Here is a 12,723-nt window from a genome sequence, read left to right as displayed (position 1 = left end):
GACGAAACAAATCTTGACTGCACCTCGAAGACAGAACAGAAATGTAAAAGACGGATTGGAAATGCAGGGGAATTATCAATACCCCTGTCCTGGCTGAAAGACGGAGTAGTGGATTGCATTGGCGGCGCAGATGAAGAAGATATTTGACCCACCTGTGGGTTCCAACAATCGTTAAGATTTGTTACCAGCAAGGACCAAACATGTGAAAACGTTTATCTTTGCCAATGGGGCGATCCTGGATACGTGGAGTTCGGTCAACTCTGTGATGGAGTTGAAACTTGTGGGAATGAGAACAAAGTTTGCTCCGAGTCTAGTAGTTCACCAACAGTATCCACAACTGTTCTCACAACCGATAGAACCTTGACTAAGCATCTTTCACACTTCATTAAGGGGATCAAGAATACTCAAAACTTCAATGACACTTGCAAAACAGATGTCTCTTTCATCTTTCCGAATCATTACTTTTTTGGTGTGGAAAGCAGAACTACAGTGATCCTTCCAAGGAAACCTCAAACTTGTGACCACATGTTTGGAGAGCTGTATGTGTACACTAGTTGTACCGGTGAGTGTACCGACTCTACTTGTTCATTGAGAAATATTCCCAGATATGAAGTTTGTCCAGGACAATATCGCAACAGAATTGGCACCATTGCCAACAATGAATATTTGGCCTTCTTTATTAAGTCATTTGATATTATCTATACCAACAGATACTTTGTCTGTGATAACAAAGTAAAGTGCATCGACTTCTCAAAAGTATGCAACCTAGCTGATGATTGTGGGGATGGTTCTGACGAGGAAAGCTGCTCTAACCATTTTAAATGCAAACAAAGTGGTCTTTACATACCAAAGACTAGCAAATGTGATGGGTCGTTCGACTGCATGGATTTGTCCGACGAATGCAATGCTCAGTGTTCTACAAAGATTCTTGAGGGCACAGTATTAAAGGTTCTCTCCTGGGTGATCGGGTTTCTAGCTATCCTTGCAAACTTAGTCATCATTGTCAAAAATGCAGGACCTCTGAAGAACTGTAAAACCACAGTGGCCCTGTTGAATAGATCTCTCATCATGATCATATCTTCAGGAGATCTTCTAGTGGGTGGATATCTATTTTGCATCTCAATCTACGATGGAATAATCTTTAAAGAAGATTACTGCACTCAGCAGATCAGTTGGATTACAAGCACCAACTGTTCAGTAATTGGTGTCCTCAGCACCATAGGCTCCCAGATAACTCTGTTTGCAATGTGTGCATTGAGCCTCACCAGAATCTATGGAATATACAATTCCATGAGTATACCAGGAGAAGTAACGTGGAAGAAATCGCTGCAAGTTGCAGCAGGTTTGGTTATGATGACCCTAGCATCCATCACCATTGCTGTTATCCCAATCGTTAGCAGATTTGAGGATTTATTTGTCAATGGGGTGAAATACGCAGACCAACTGAAGGTTTTGATTGGAACACCTAATAAACAGAGGCTGCTTGCCATCTTTCGAGCATATTTTGGCAGAATGAAGGACACAACACTCGATTGGACATTGATAAACAAAATGGTGTCTGATATGTATTCTCATGATAATGGCTATGAGGACCATACGACAGAGATTTCAAAAGTTGACTTCTATGGGAACGACGGGGTCTGCCTATTTAAGTATTTTGTCAAAGCAGAAGATCCTCAGAGGAACTTTGTATGGACAATCCTTGCTTTGAACTTTGTCTGCTTCATTTTAATTACAATTTCCTATTTGGTAATAGGCATTATTTCTTACAGATCATCCAAAAGCTTGACAAAGACAGGAGGCAACGAACAAATTTCACGGCGGAATAGAAAAATGAACATGATAATCTCAATCATCATCACTACAGATTTTCTTTGCTGGATTCCATTCATAGTGATCTGTGTATTGCATTCCTTTGATGTCCTTGATGCAACACCCTGGTACAGCTTGTTCTCCATGATCATCCTCCCAATCAACTCTGTAATCAATCCATTGATCTATGATGATACTGTGACACACCTCCTCAGCCTTCCTGTCCAGAGATTTAGATCCTCCACGGCCAACTCAAGAACAATCAGGGTCTTCAGAGAAAGAATAAGGAGACCAATACCACGTGGAACTATTGATCTGGATGGTGTAGAGGTACAAGGTGGAGAAAAGCCTGTCACAGAAGCGCAAGCTGGAGAAGGAAACAACAAGAACCAAGTAGGAGATACCAACCTGGAGCTGACTGGAGAAGGAAACAACAAGAACCAGGTAGGAGATACCAATTTAGAGCTGGCTGAAGAAGGAGACAACAAGAACCAAGTAGGAGATATCAACCTGGAGCTGGCTGGAGAAGGAAACAACAACAACCAAGTAGGAGATACCAACCTGGAGCTGACTGGAGAAGGAAACAACAAGAACCAAGTAGGAGATACCAACCTGGAGCTGACTGGAGAAGTAAACAACAAGAACCAAGTAGGAGATACCAACCTGGAGCTGACTGGAGAAGTAAACAACAAGAACCAAGTAGGAGATACCAACCTGGAGCTGACTGGAGAAGGTGACAACAAGAACCAAGTAGAATATATCAACCTAGAGCTGGCTGAAGAAGGAGACAAAAATAACCAAATTGAAGAAACCAATCTATAACTGGCTGGAGAAGGAGACTAAAAGAACTAGATAAAAAATACCAACCTGGAGTTGACTGGAGAAGGAAACAACAAGAACCAAGTAGGAGATACCAACCTGGAGCTGACTGGAGAAGGTGACAACAAGAACCAAGTAGAATATATCAACCTGGAGCTGACTGGAGAAGGTGACAACAAGAACCAAGTAGAATATATCAATACGACTGTCAAATGTCAGTGCCCCAAAAGAATTGAAATGACGGTTAATTGGATCTGGAAATAGTATCAGAACTAATGAAACAATTGAGGGAGTTGGAAAAATGTTAATGTTTAAGATAAAAGAGATCTAGACAATTCTCAAGAGATACACAATGAAGTTGAATCTACTCTGTGATTACTCGCAGTAGTTTTTTATGTACGCTATTATGTATCTATGGTAAAATATTATTGTTACTGCTTAATGAAAGAAGCTTTTAAGTTAATATTTCGATTTCCCGAGTCCCGAAATAATATGATGCTTACTAAAAAGTAAACATGACACAAGTAAATAAATAAATTCTGTGGTTTCAAACATTTAACTAATTGTATGAAATAATTAATATTGAACATTTATTAAATTTAGGAGGGTCCAGTAACCAGTTCTTACTTCATTTCTTATCGCATCAAGATGAACTCAACAATAGTTTTATTGGCTTTGATCGGTATTCAGCTGGCTTATTGCCAGACAAACCTCGCTTTGAAACGTCCAACTTCTCAGGTCAGTTAGAAAGAAATTTATAATATTCGAAACCTTTTTAAAATTTCTTTCCCTAATGTAAGCTTGTTCACTGCTAATTCTAAGTCGAAAGTTCGAACGGGCTTAAAATTTTAAATTTCAATGATTGATCTAGCCGTATGAATCTTTATCTAATCAATTTATTCAAAATCATTCATTTAATTAATTAATTAACTCCAGAGTTCTACATACGGAGGATGTACGTGTGTGAGATCTTGGATCTGGAAATAGTATCAGAACTAATGAAACAATTGAGGGAGTTGGAAAAATGTTAATGTTTAAGATAAAAGAGATCTAGACAATTCTCAAGAGATACACAATGAAGTTGAATCTACTCTGTGATTACTCGCAGTAGTTTTTTATGTACGCTATTATGTATCTATGGTAAAATATTATTGTTACTGCTGCATTTATTATATTCTGGCGATCAAAGTTGTCTTCTTTTGTGATTTGGATATAGATAAATTGTAGAAAACAATCATACTTCTTGATATAAGAGTAGGATTGCCCGGAATCAATTAACAGTAATGGCTTGACAGAAAAAAATTATTTGTCTAATTACTAATCTAATTACTTTGATCACAAGTCTTAATTTTCTTCGTGCTGCTTTAAATGTTCAAAACCACAGAACGAAACTCGGAAATTGGTAACTCAGACGATCATTATTTAGCGTTCTTTTCCTTCTTTTTGTATTTTTTTGTCTTTCTTCTTTTTGTCTTTTCTGTATTTTTTCTTCTTGTCCTTTATCTCCTTATTGTCTTCATCTTTGTCACCAGGTTCACCTCCAAATACTTGAACGTCGCAAAGTGTCAAGATATTCTTATCCTGAACTATTTTCACGACGTTACCCTTCAAACCTTTCTTGCACTCGAACCTCTCACTCTCGGTTATTTTTACCGTTATGGTGGCACATTCCTCAAATATTCCATCTTTTCCGACCATGATTTGAGCTCCAATTATCCTTTCACCACAACAGTCCATCCTGTTAAAGATCTTCACTACATCAATTCTATAAACCTTCTCCAGTGTAACCTGCCACCAATTGCCCGTGTTGTATTTGGTGTGAGTGCACGTGTCGTCGCGCCATTGTTTACTGGTCTGCCCGTCCACTGCTCTGTCGCTTTGTCCGTTAGGTCGACATGGACACCCTCCGTATGTGGAGCTTTGGATACAATTAATTATAGATAAATGAATTCTTGATAAACTGGTTAATTAAACAGGGATTCATATTTATTTAAATGAGCGAAAGAAATATTTCATTGTTCGGCATTTTTGTGTCGTTAGTCTATTATATTTTGTTGTCATCTGTTGTTGAAAGGAGGTCTGATTAGACAATAAGTTTACTTTATTACCATAATAGCAGTCCACTACTTCATTAGTTAACACCTTGTGGTTTGCCAGTTTTTATTAATAAATAACTTATAGTTACTTACTTTGGTATTAATATTATTATTATTATTAGTTATACGTCTTTTGTTTATAAATATACAAAAGGTGACTCCCTGTTTAATTATAACGATGCTATGTTTAACTCTATAATAGGGACAACTATAATTTGAGTAGGGTCTGTATAGTGTTAACTTGTTAAGTCAACAATACCCACAATTGGTTCGTTTACTGCCTAGGATATGACTGGAATTATAATGTTCATGAAACTGCCGGAATTTATTAAACTTGTAATTTCAGTAATTGGATCTGCGTAAATGGATATTAACTCTTTTGAATGGTGGACATGTTATTGTATTCACTTCTAGAGTTTTTGTGTCGAGTCTTACTGAAAGAGTTAAGACTACAAACTTCTAATAAGTAAACACGGTAACTTTCATCCTCTTAATAAGTTTATTAGACAAACTAAGGTTGGAATATAGATCGTACCCTCTTCACTGAGTCTATTCAGAAACAATCAGAAATTTTAATGAAAGAAGCTTTTAAGTTAATATTTCGATTTCCCGAGTCCCGAAATAATATGATGCTTACTAAAAAGTAAACATGACACAAGTAAATAAATAAATTCTGTGGTTTCAAACATTTAACTAATTGTATGAAATAATTAATATTGAACATTTATTAAATTTAGGAGGGTCCAGTAACCAGTTCTTACTTCATTTCTTATCGCATCAAGATGAACTCAACAATAGTTTTATTGGCTTTGATCGGTATTCAGCTGGCTTATTGCCAGACAAACCTCGCTTTGAAACGTCCAACTTCTCAGGTCAGTTAGAAAGAAATTTATAATATTCGAAACCTTTTTAAAATTTCTTTCCCTAATGTAAGCTTGTTCACTGCTAATTCTAAGTCGAAAGTTCGAACGGGCTTAAAATTTTAAATTTCAATGATTGATCTAGCCGTATGAATCTTTATCTAATCAATTTATTCAAAATCATTCATTTAATTAATTAATTAACTCCAGAGTTCTACATACGGAGGATGTACGTGTGTGAGAGGAGAAAGCGACCGAGCAGTGGACGGGAAGACCAGTGGAAACTGGGAGGACGACACGTGCACACACACTAAATCATACACGACGGGCAATTGGTGGCAGGTTACACTGGAGAAGGTTTATAGAATTGATGCAGTGAAGATCTTCAACAGGATGGACTGTTGTGGTGAGAGGATAATTGGAGCTCTAATCTGGGTAGGAAAAGATGGAGTATTTAAGGAATGTGCTACCGTACAGGCAACGAGAGGTTCTCCCGTTGCAGAGAGGTACGACTGCAAGAAAGGGTTGGAGGGTAATGTCGTGAAGATAACTCAGGAAATGAAGATTTTGACACTGTGTGAAGTCCAGGTTTTTGGGGAAGAAATACCAGGTGGGGATCATGATGGTAAACACGGTATGTTTAAGGAATGCACGACCATCATGCAGAAAATAGCTGAGAGTGGGAGACTAATTGAGTGTACGTCAACGTTTGAAGAGTACACTGTGAAGGTAACTAAAGAGGAGGATATCGTTACAGATTGCCAGCTCTATTCAATTGACAGAGGACCTATTGAGAAATATGATGAAGATCGGTTTATTCGTCCGATTGAAGAATCAGATTTACCTTCAGAAGGAGACGTCCTCAAACGTGGAGAGGACAAAAAGGACAAGATGAAAAAAGGACACAAAGAGAAGAAAAAAAATCAAGTAAAAGGAAGGGAGACAAAGGAGATAAAGAGAAGAAGGGAAAGAAGAAGAAAAAGTTGATAAATTCGTAGTTAATAAATTCGTAGTTGATAAATTCGTAGTTGATAAATTCGTAGTTGATAAATTCGTAGTTGATAAATTCGTAGTTGATAAATTCGTAGTTGATAAATTCGTAGTTGATAAATTCGTAGTTGATAAATTCGTGGTTGATAAATTCGTAGTGATAAATTCGTAGTTGATAAATTCCTAGATGATAAATTCGTAGTTCTGGCTATCGCGAATCGTGACTAAAGAAACCGCCCAGAATATATTCCCTGAGAATACGATTTTCTTGGTCTCAAAAAAAATGAAAAAATTGTTCTACCATCAAGATATTTTTATGTATTTTACCTTTTAAGATATGAAATTATATGATAATCAATGGTGATATCAGGTAGATATAGATTTATCAATCAATCTAATTTAACTTTTCGAAGTTACCTGTTTCTCTAACATAATGATGTCATGATTCATAAAAAAGGAGGAATCTTACAGGCCAGATCTTACCTCCATTTGACCTCTAACATCATCCTCATCGTCAGAGCAAACTGGCGACTCTTCAACTACACAACTTGCTATCTCTTCTAAATACCCTGTTGAATAGCCAAAATTTAACTTTTAAAATGTGATTACAAAAAATTTAACAAAACAATGTAACTTTAAAAAATTAAACTATACAAACAACCCATGATCATGATAATTGTCGAGAATTCAAATTGTAAAAGCTTTTCATTCGTAACTAGGCGTGTTTCGATGATTGATACTTATATGGAAGTGTGGCAAAACATTGTCACCGACATTTATACTGGAAATATTGTGGTAAAAACTGTAGTAAAATGCAGTTAACAATTACCAATGTCGTAGAGTGAATAATCAAATAATATGTGGTATAGAATAAAGAATGTTAATATTTACCAATGTTGGAATTAACTTCCACAATTTCAATAACACTCTCTGGTCGTTCAGCCTCCATCCTAGATTTGCGATCTTCTTCGATGTTGTGAGCCAACAGATCTGAAATTAAAATCGTATACATATCTGATTGGATCCAGTGTAATAAAACGCTTACGTCTTACGCTTTCCGTGATTATACTTTGAGCTTTTGAGGGGCGGTTATAGGAGCGTTATTCCTTTAGACTTTCAAGCATAGATTTTCATATTTTTATAAAAATTCGTAACAAAATGACTCATGTTATCTTTACCTCTACAAAAGTCGAGTTGTGACACGGTTATCTCTCCTGCACTGTATTCACTTTTAGCTTCACTGTCAATAATGTCATCTTCTACTGTCTCTTTCTGTTTCTTCAACAGCATCCGCTCAAAGTATGACACGTTCTGAAATTATCAAAATAACAATTAATATCAAAATACCCTCATTATATGCTTTCACCTTTAATGGATCAATTCTTCATAGATCATAGAGATATATTGCAATTATTACGGAGCAGAGCTCGAGTCCGACTACGACCTACTCGTTAAAAGCGTTACAAGCACAGCACTTAAGGTGTTGCCAAAAAAGAGGAAGAGGAAACGGGAAAATCCTTACAACGATCCTAATATTGCACACCATCGCAATATCCTAAAGGATGCGTCCCTGAGTCACAGGATTTCCCCCTCTTTTTCGTCCAAGGAAAAGCTTGAAGACGCAAAGAAGCAACTGGACGAAGCCTATAATGCTGCTACTTCACAGCACATTCGACAACAGACTGACCTGCTGGAGAAAACTAACCCCGAGCACAGGCATCGCAGTTCCTGGCACATCATCAGGCAACTAACATCTTCCGACACTGTGCCATACTGCAAAGTGCCAGGAGGCACTACCGAAGAACGGCTCAACATCTGGTTCGAGCACTTCAAGTCCCTTCTAGGCACAGAACAGCCTCCGCCGGACCTCACCCTCCCCTTCTTCAACCAGCGAGTCTCTGACACCCTGCCCATCAGCTGCTCATCCTTCAGCATGTCAGAACTCGACACGGTTCTGAAGTCCGCCAAGTCCTCCAAGTCACCCGGTCTAGATAGCATCCCTCCCTCAGTCTGGAAGCTTCCCCAGCTACGTGAAAACCTCCTCGGATTCTGTAATAAAGCACTCATGGATGGTGTGATCCCCCAAGCCTGGAAAACGGCCTCTATCATTCCTATCCCCAAAAAGGGTGATCTTACTAATCCAGGAAACTACCGTGGCATTTCACTGGCACCGGTTGCAGCGAAAGTTTTTAACAAGCTCATCCTCAACCGGATCTACCCATTCATTGATCCCCTCTTGCGGCCAAACCAAAATGGTTTCCGTAGAGGAAGATCCACACTCCCACAGGTCCTTGCCCTACGTCGTATACTCGAGGAATGCAAGATCGGAAATCGTTCAGCCGCAATTGTGTTTGTCGATTTTTCGAAAGCGTTCGACAGCATTAACCGGGATGCCCTTTTCCACATCCTCTCCCTCTACGGTATCCCTACTCCACTTGTAGATGCTATCAGGCTTCTTTATGACTCATCGTTCTCTCGTGTCCAGACCATCGACGGCCTTACTGACTTTTTTAGGACACTTATTGGAGTTCTTCAAGGGGACACTCTAGCACCCTTTCTCTTCATCATCGTCCTTGACTATGTCCTCAGAAGCTGCATGGGTGACGAATTCGGTCTTACCATCGTGCCTAGGAAAAGCCGAAGAGTGCCTGCGGTCAAAATCACAGACCTTGACTTTGCTGATGATTTGGCCTTAATTTCAGACACCATAGAGCAAGTCCAACTTCTGCTGACAGACCTTGAAAATGCAGCCGCACAAGTTGGTCTTGCTATGAATGCTTCTAAGACCGAGTTCATGACCATCAATATCCCTGACACTGTCGACTTACATTCTATCTCAGGCCGCCAGATTAAACAGGTTGATGACTTTAAATACCTCGGCTCTTTCATTGCGGACAGTAGAAAGGATTTCAACACAAGGAAAGGAATGGCCTGGTCAGCCTGTATTAAACTGCAAAAAGTCTGGTCCTCTGGCATTTCCGAACAACTGAAAGTCAAGTTCTTTAGAGCCTGTGTCGAACCAGTATTGCTCTATGGATCAGAGACATGGACCATAAACAAGCAGCTTGAGAAACGCCTCAACGGATGCTACACCCGTCTTTTAATGAAGGCCAAGAACATCTCGTGGAAGAAGCATCCAACCCTCAAGGCTCAAGCAGATCTATGGCAACCTTCCATCTATTGCCTCAGTGGTTGCGTCGAGGCGTTCCAGATTTGCTGGGCATTGCATGAGAGCTTCTGACCAAGTTATCTCCACTATCCTCCCCTGGCGACTTGCCCAATCGGGCCGTGGAAGGAGACCACTCACCTTCCTGGACGTAGTAGCTCGTGACACTGGGCTCCAGTTAGACGACCTTCGAACTGTTATGTGCGATCGAGACGTGTGGAGGCAGACAGTGAATGGGATTTCGATTGAGGATCGCCCAAAGTAAAAGTAAGTAAAAAAGTAAGTACGGAATGGTTTCGAAATTTGGCTGATAAAAGAATAAATACCTCGTTTTCTGAGAAGTTTATATCAGGGATAGCGCCCTTGGCTGTTTGTGAACCGTCCGTAGTCTTCCCAGCAACACCGGTTTGTTGGTTGCCTAAACACATAACAAAATAATTGAAGCACGTGATATATCGTTCTATCGTAATGCATAGCAAATCGATCATTAAATTCGCATTTTCGCTACACTGACTGGTTGCGCGAAAACGTTTCAACACAAAATAACCGTTCGGCGTCCGCGCGTTCCATTTGCTTACTGGCCGCGGGTTAGCAGATTTCAAAATGTGTCAAAATGCGATTATATTCTCAAATTACCAGTACTATTTGTTGTTACTTCTTCGCCCCGCCATGCTTTGACTGCGTCCATGAATCCTGCAGCTGATGCATCTTCATCATAATCTCCCCAGAGAGAATTTTCTTGTATCGGCTCTTCACTGAAAATATTGGCTATATTAATTCGTGATTCGTGACTGATATGAAGGCCTATGGAAATCACGTACAGAAATTGTCAAGCACTTTCACAGTTGAACAGTAGTGGCATGCAAACTTTTTCTTAAGCACAAAATTAGGCGTCCTAATCGATATTAACTCACAGAAGCTATATCATTTAAGCGGACTCAAAACCAATCTCAAACCAATTTCAATGAATTGAGCCGAAGGATAAATTGACTCCCAAAAACATACTAACAAAGAACCTACATTTTGACTTGTCTTGCAGGACCACTGTTTAAAGCCAAGTTGGCTTGTCGGGTCAGAGGTCGGGAGGTATGTGATTTTAGGGCTCCTTTTTTGTGGAACATTGCAAAACATTCTGTGCAGTATTTCTCGCCACATTCCATGCAATTCTGAAAAAAATCAGTTATCTGAAAAACGAACTTCACACAATATTTGCAATTCAATCGAGAACATCTCCATCTGAAGTATCAAGTACCATCAAAGATTTAAATATAAATACCAACTTTAACCTAGGTTACCACCGAAACTAAAACACGTACCATCTGAGCGCCGTTCAGCTCACACTGACCACACACCGGTCCCACAATGCTAGCCTGTCTCTGCAACCCCTCCATCTCCCCCACCTCACTCCACGCCATGCTCTCACGGGGCATTCTCTGCATCTCAAAACTGTGTGTTTCTGTGTGAGGCGCATCTGCACGCGGCGCATCTGCATGCAGCGCTTCAGGGCGCAGTGCTTCAGAGCGCTGAGATTCAGCGGGACCTTGGTGGGATGTTTGTGGTTCTGCCCAAGAGGAACCAGCTGTGGTGCTAGAGTTGTGGGGTGTGGAGACACGTGGGGCTGCTTTACGTTGTTTTTCTCGGGATTCTCCTGGAATGTAAGGGTACTCTATATTAACTGGGCTATTTTCCGTCTTAAAAGGCATGATTGTGGTGATTTGTTAAACCCAACCACCTTTTATCTTAATATATGCATGTGTTCTACTAATTTGCAATGCCTTTTCATTTCATTCCCATTTTGATCAATTCCCCCAAGCAGTATTCATATTTTATTAAGTTAAGCCAAGCAAGTCCAAGGCTATAAAAAATACAATTATTTCTCATACTTTAACGTCAATAAACTCTCACCTTTCTCTACCACAGGAGTAAGAAATTTAACTTTAATCTTCTTATCACCGAGTTTAATACCAGCACTCTTGTTCTTACTGCTGTGCTCCTTTGCGAAATTAGTTATAGCTCCCGTCTGTCCTGATTTCCACAGGCTAGTACAGTTACTGGGGTGGCAACCAATTAGAACACAGTATCCCTAACATGTGACACAAATAAAACAATTAGAACACAATGTCTGTAACATGGGACATAAATCAACCAAATATAACACAGTTACTATACCACGTGACAAATATTCACCAATAAATACAGATAACAAGTTGTGTACAAACCTCCTCTCCTCAACTCATTAAGTGATTAGCTAACTAACTAAATGATTAGTTAATCAATTAATTAATTAGTTAATTGATTATTTGTACTAACCTCCTCTCCTCCTTCTCCTTCTCTATTGTTTTCCTCAGAGTTCTCAGTCTCTCCTCCATCTTCGCGTTCTCCATTTCCAGTCTCTCTGCGTTACTCAGCTTCTTAAGAGTCCTGTTAATAAGTCATTAACAAGTCATTAACAAGTCATTAACAAGTCATAAACAAATCTAAATAAGCCATTGGCATTAAGTGATTATTTGATTTTTTATAGAGATCAGCTTTCCAAGACTCAAATTTCACTGTTTGTTTCGACTGAATTTTTCTTGAATGACCATCTAGCAAGGTCACTGAGGATGTCACAACTTCAAAAGACACGATTGAGGTACTGAAAGTTTCATTCCCAAAGAAAGCTTTGCTATATTTAGACATGTAAAGTATCTCACTTCTTCTTGACCCTAACAGGGACTGCTCGAGCTGGGTTGTGTTTATCTGACATGTTAACTCCTGCAGTCACTCCTCCTGACATCCCTAACAAGGCATTAAGTTATATTAGCTAATTAATTAAGTGATTAGCTAATTAATTAAGTAATTAGCTAATTAACTAAGTAATTAGTTAATTAATTAAGTAAGTAATTAGTTAATTGATTATTTGAATAATTAATTTAAGGTTATCACCTTAAATCTGAGCCCTGCAAAAGACTAACTTGGGTAACTTTAAGATGATAGACAA

General features: G+C 39.1%; 2 protein-coding genes across 2 annotated transcripts in view; both read right to left on the bottom strand.

The window, feature by feature from the left end:
- Positions 1-12,553, bottom strand: part of LOC134825066 (uncharacterized) — a 42,661-nt gene extending 30,108 nt beyond the window's left edge. Inside the window, exons 1-10 of the mRNA XM_063837193.1 lie at positions 12,437-12,553; positions 12,054-12,164; positions 11,649-11,794; positions 11,060-11,391; positions 10,764-10,909; positions 10,380-10,498; positions 10,070-10,161; positions 7,756-7,888; positions 7,469-7,567; positions 7,061-7,146 (exon numbers count right to left, since the gene is read on the bottom strand). Coding sequence (XP_063693263.1) covers positions 7,061-7,146; positions 7,469-7,567; positions 7,756-7,888; positions 10,070-10,161; positions 10,380-10,498; positions 10,764-10,909; positions 11,060-11,391; positions 11,649-11,794; positions 12,054-12,164; positions 12,437-12,519 — 1,347 coding nt within the window. The 5' untranslated portion in view covers positions 12,520-12,553. The remainder of the gene's footprint in view (positions 1-7,060; positions 7,147-7,468; positions 7,568-7,755; positions 7,889-10,069; positions 10,162-10,379; positions 10,499-10,763; positions 10,910-11,059; positions 11,392-11,648; positions 11,795-12,053; positions 12,165-12,436) is intronic.
- LOC134825068 (tubulin beta chain-like) overlaps positions 1-12,723 on the bottom strand; it is a 65,515-nt gene that overhangs the window by 44,888 nt on the left and 7,904 nt on the right. The window lies entirely within an intron of this gene.

Source organism: Bolinopsis microptera, chromosome 13 (genome assembly GCF_026151205.1).
Source record: "Bolinopsis microptera isolate Bmic1 chromosome 13, MBARI_Bmic_1.0, whole genome shotgun sequence".
NCBI classification, from domain to species: Eukaryota; Metazoa; Ctenophora; class Tentaculata; order Lobata; family Bolinopsidae; genus Bolinopsis; species Bolinopsis microptera.
Note: the sequence above shows the minus strand (reverse complement) of the source record. Positions and strands in the feature narration are given on the sequence as shown.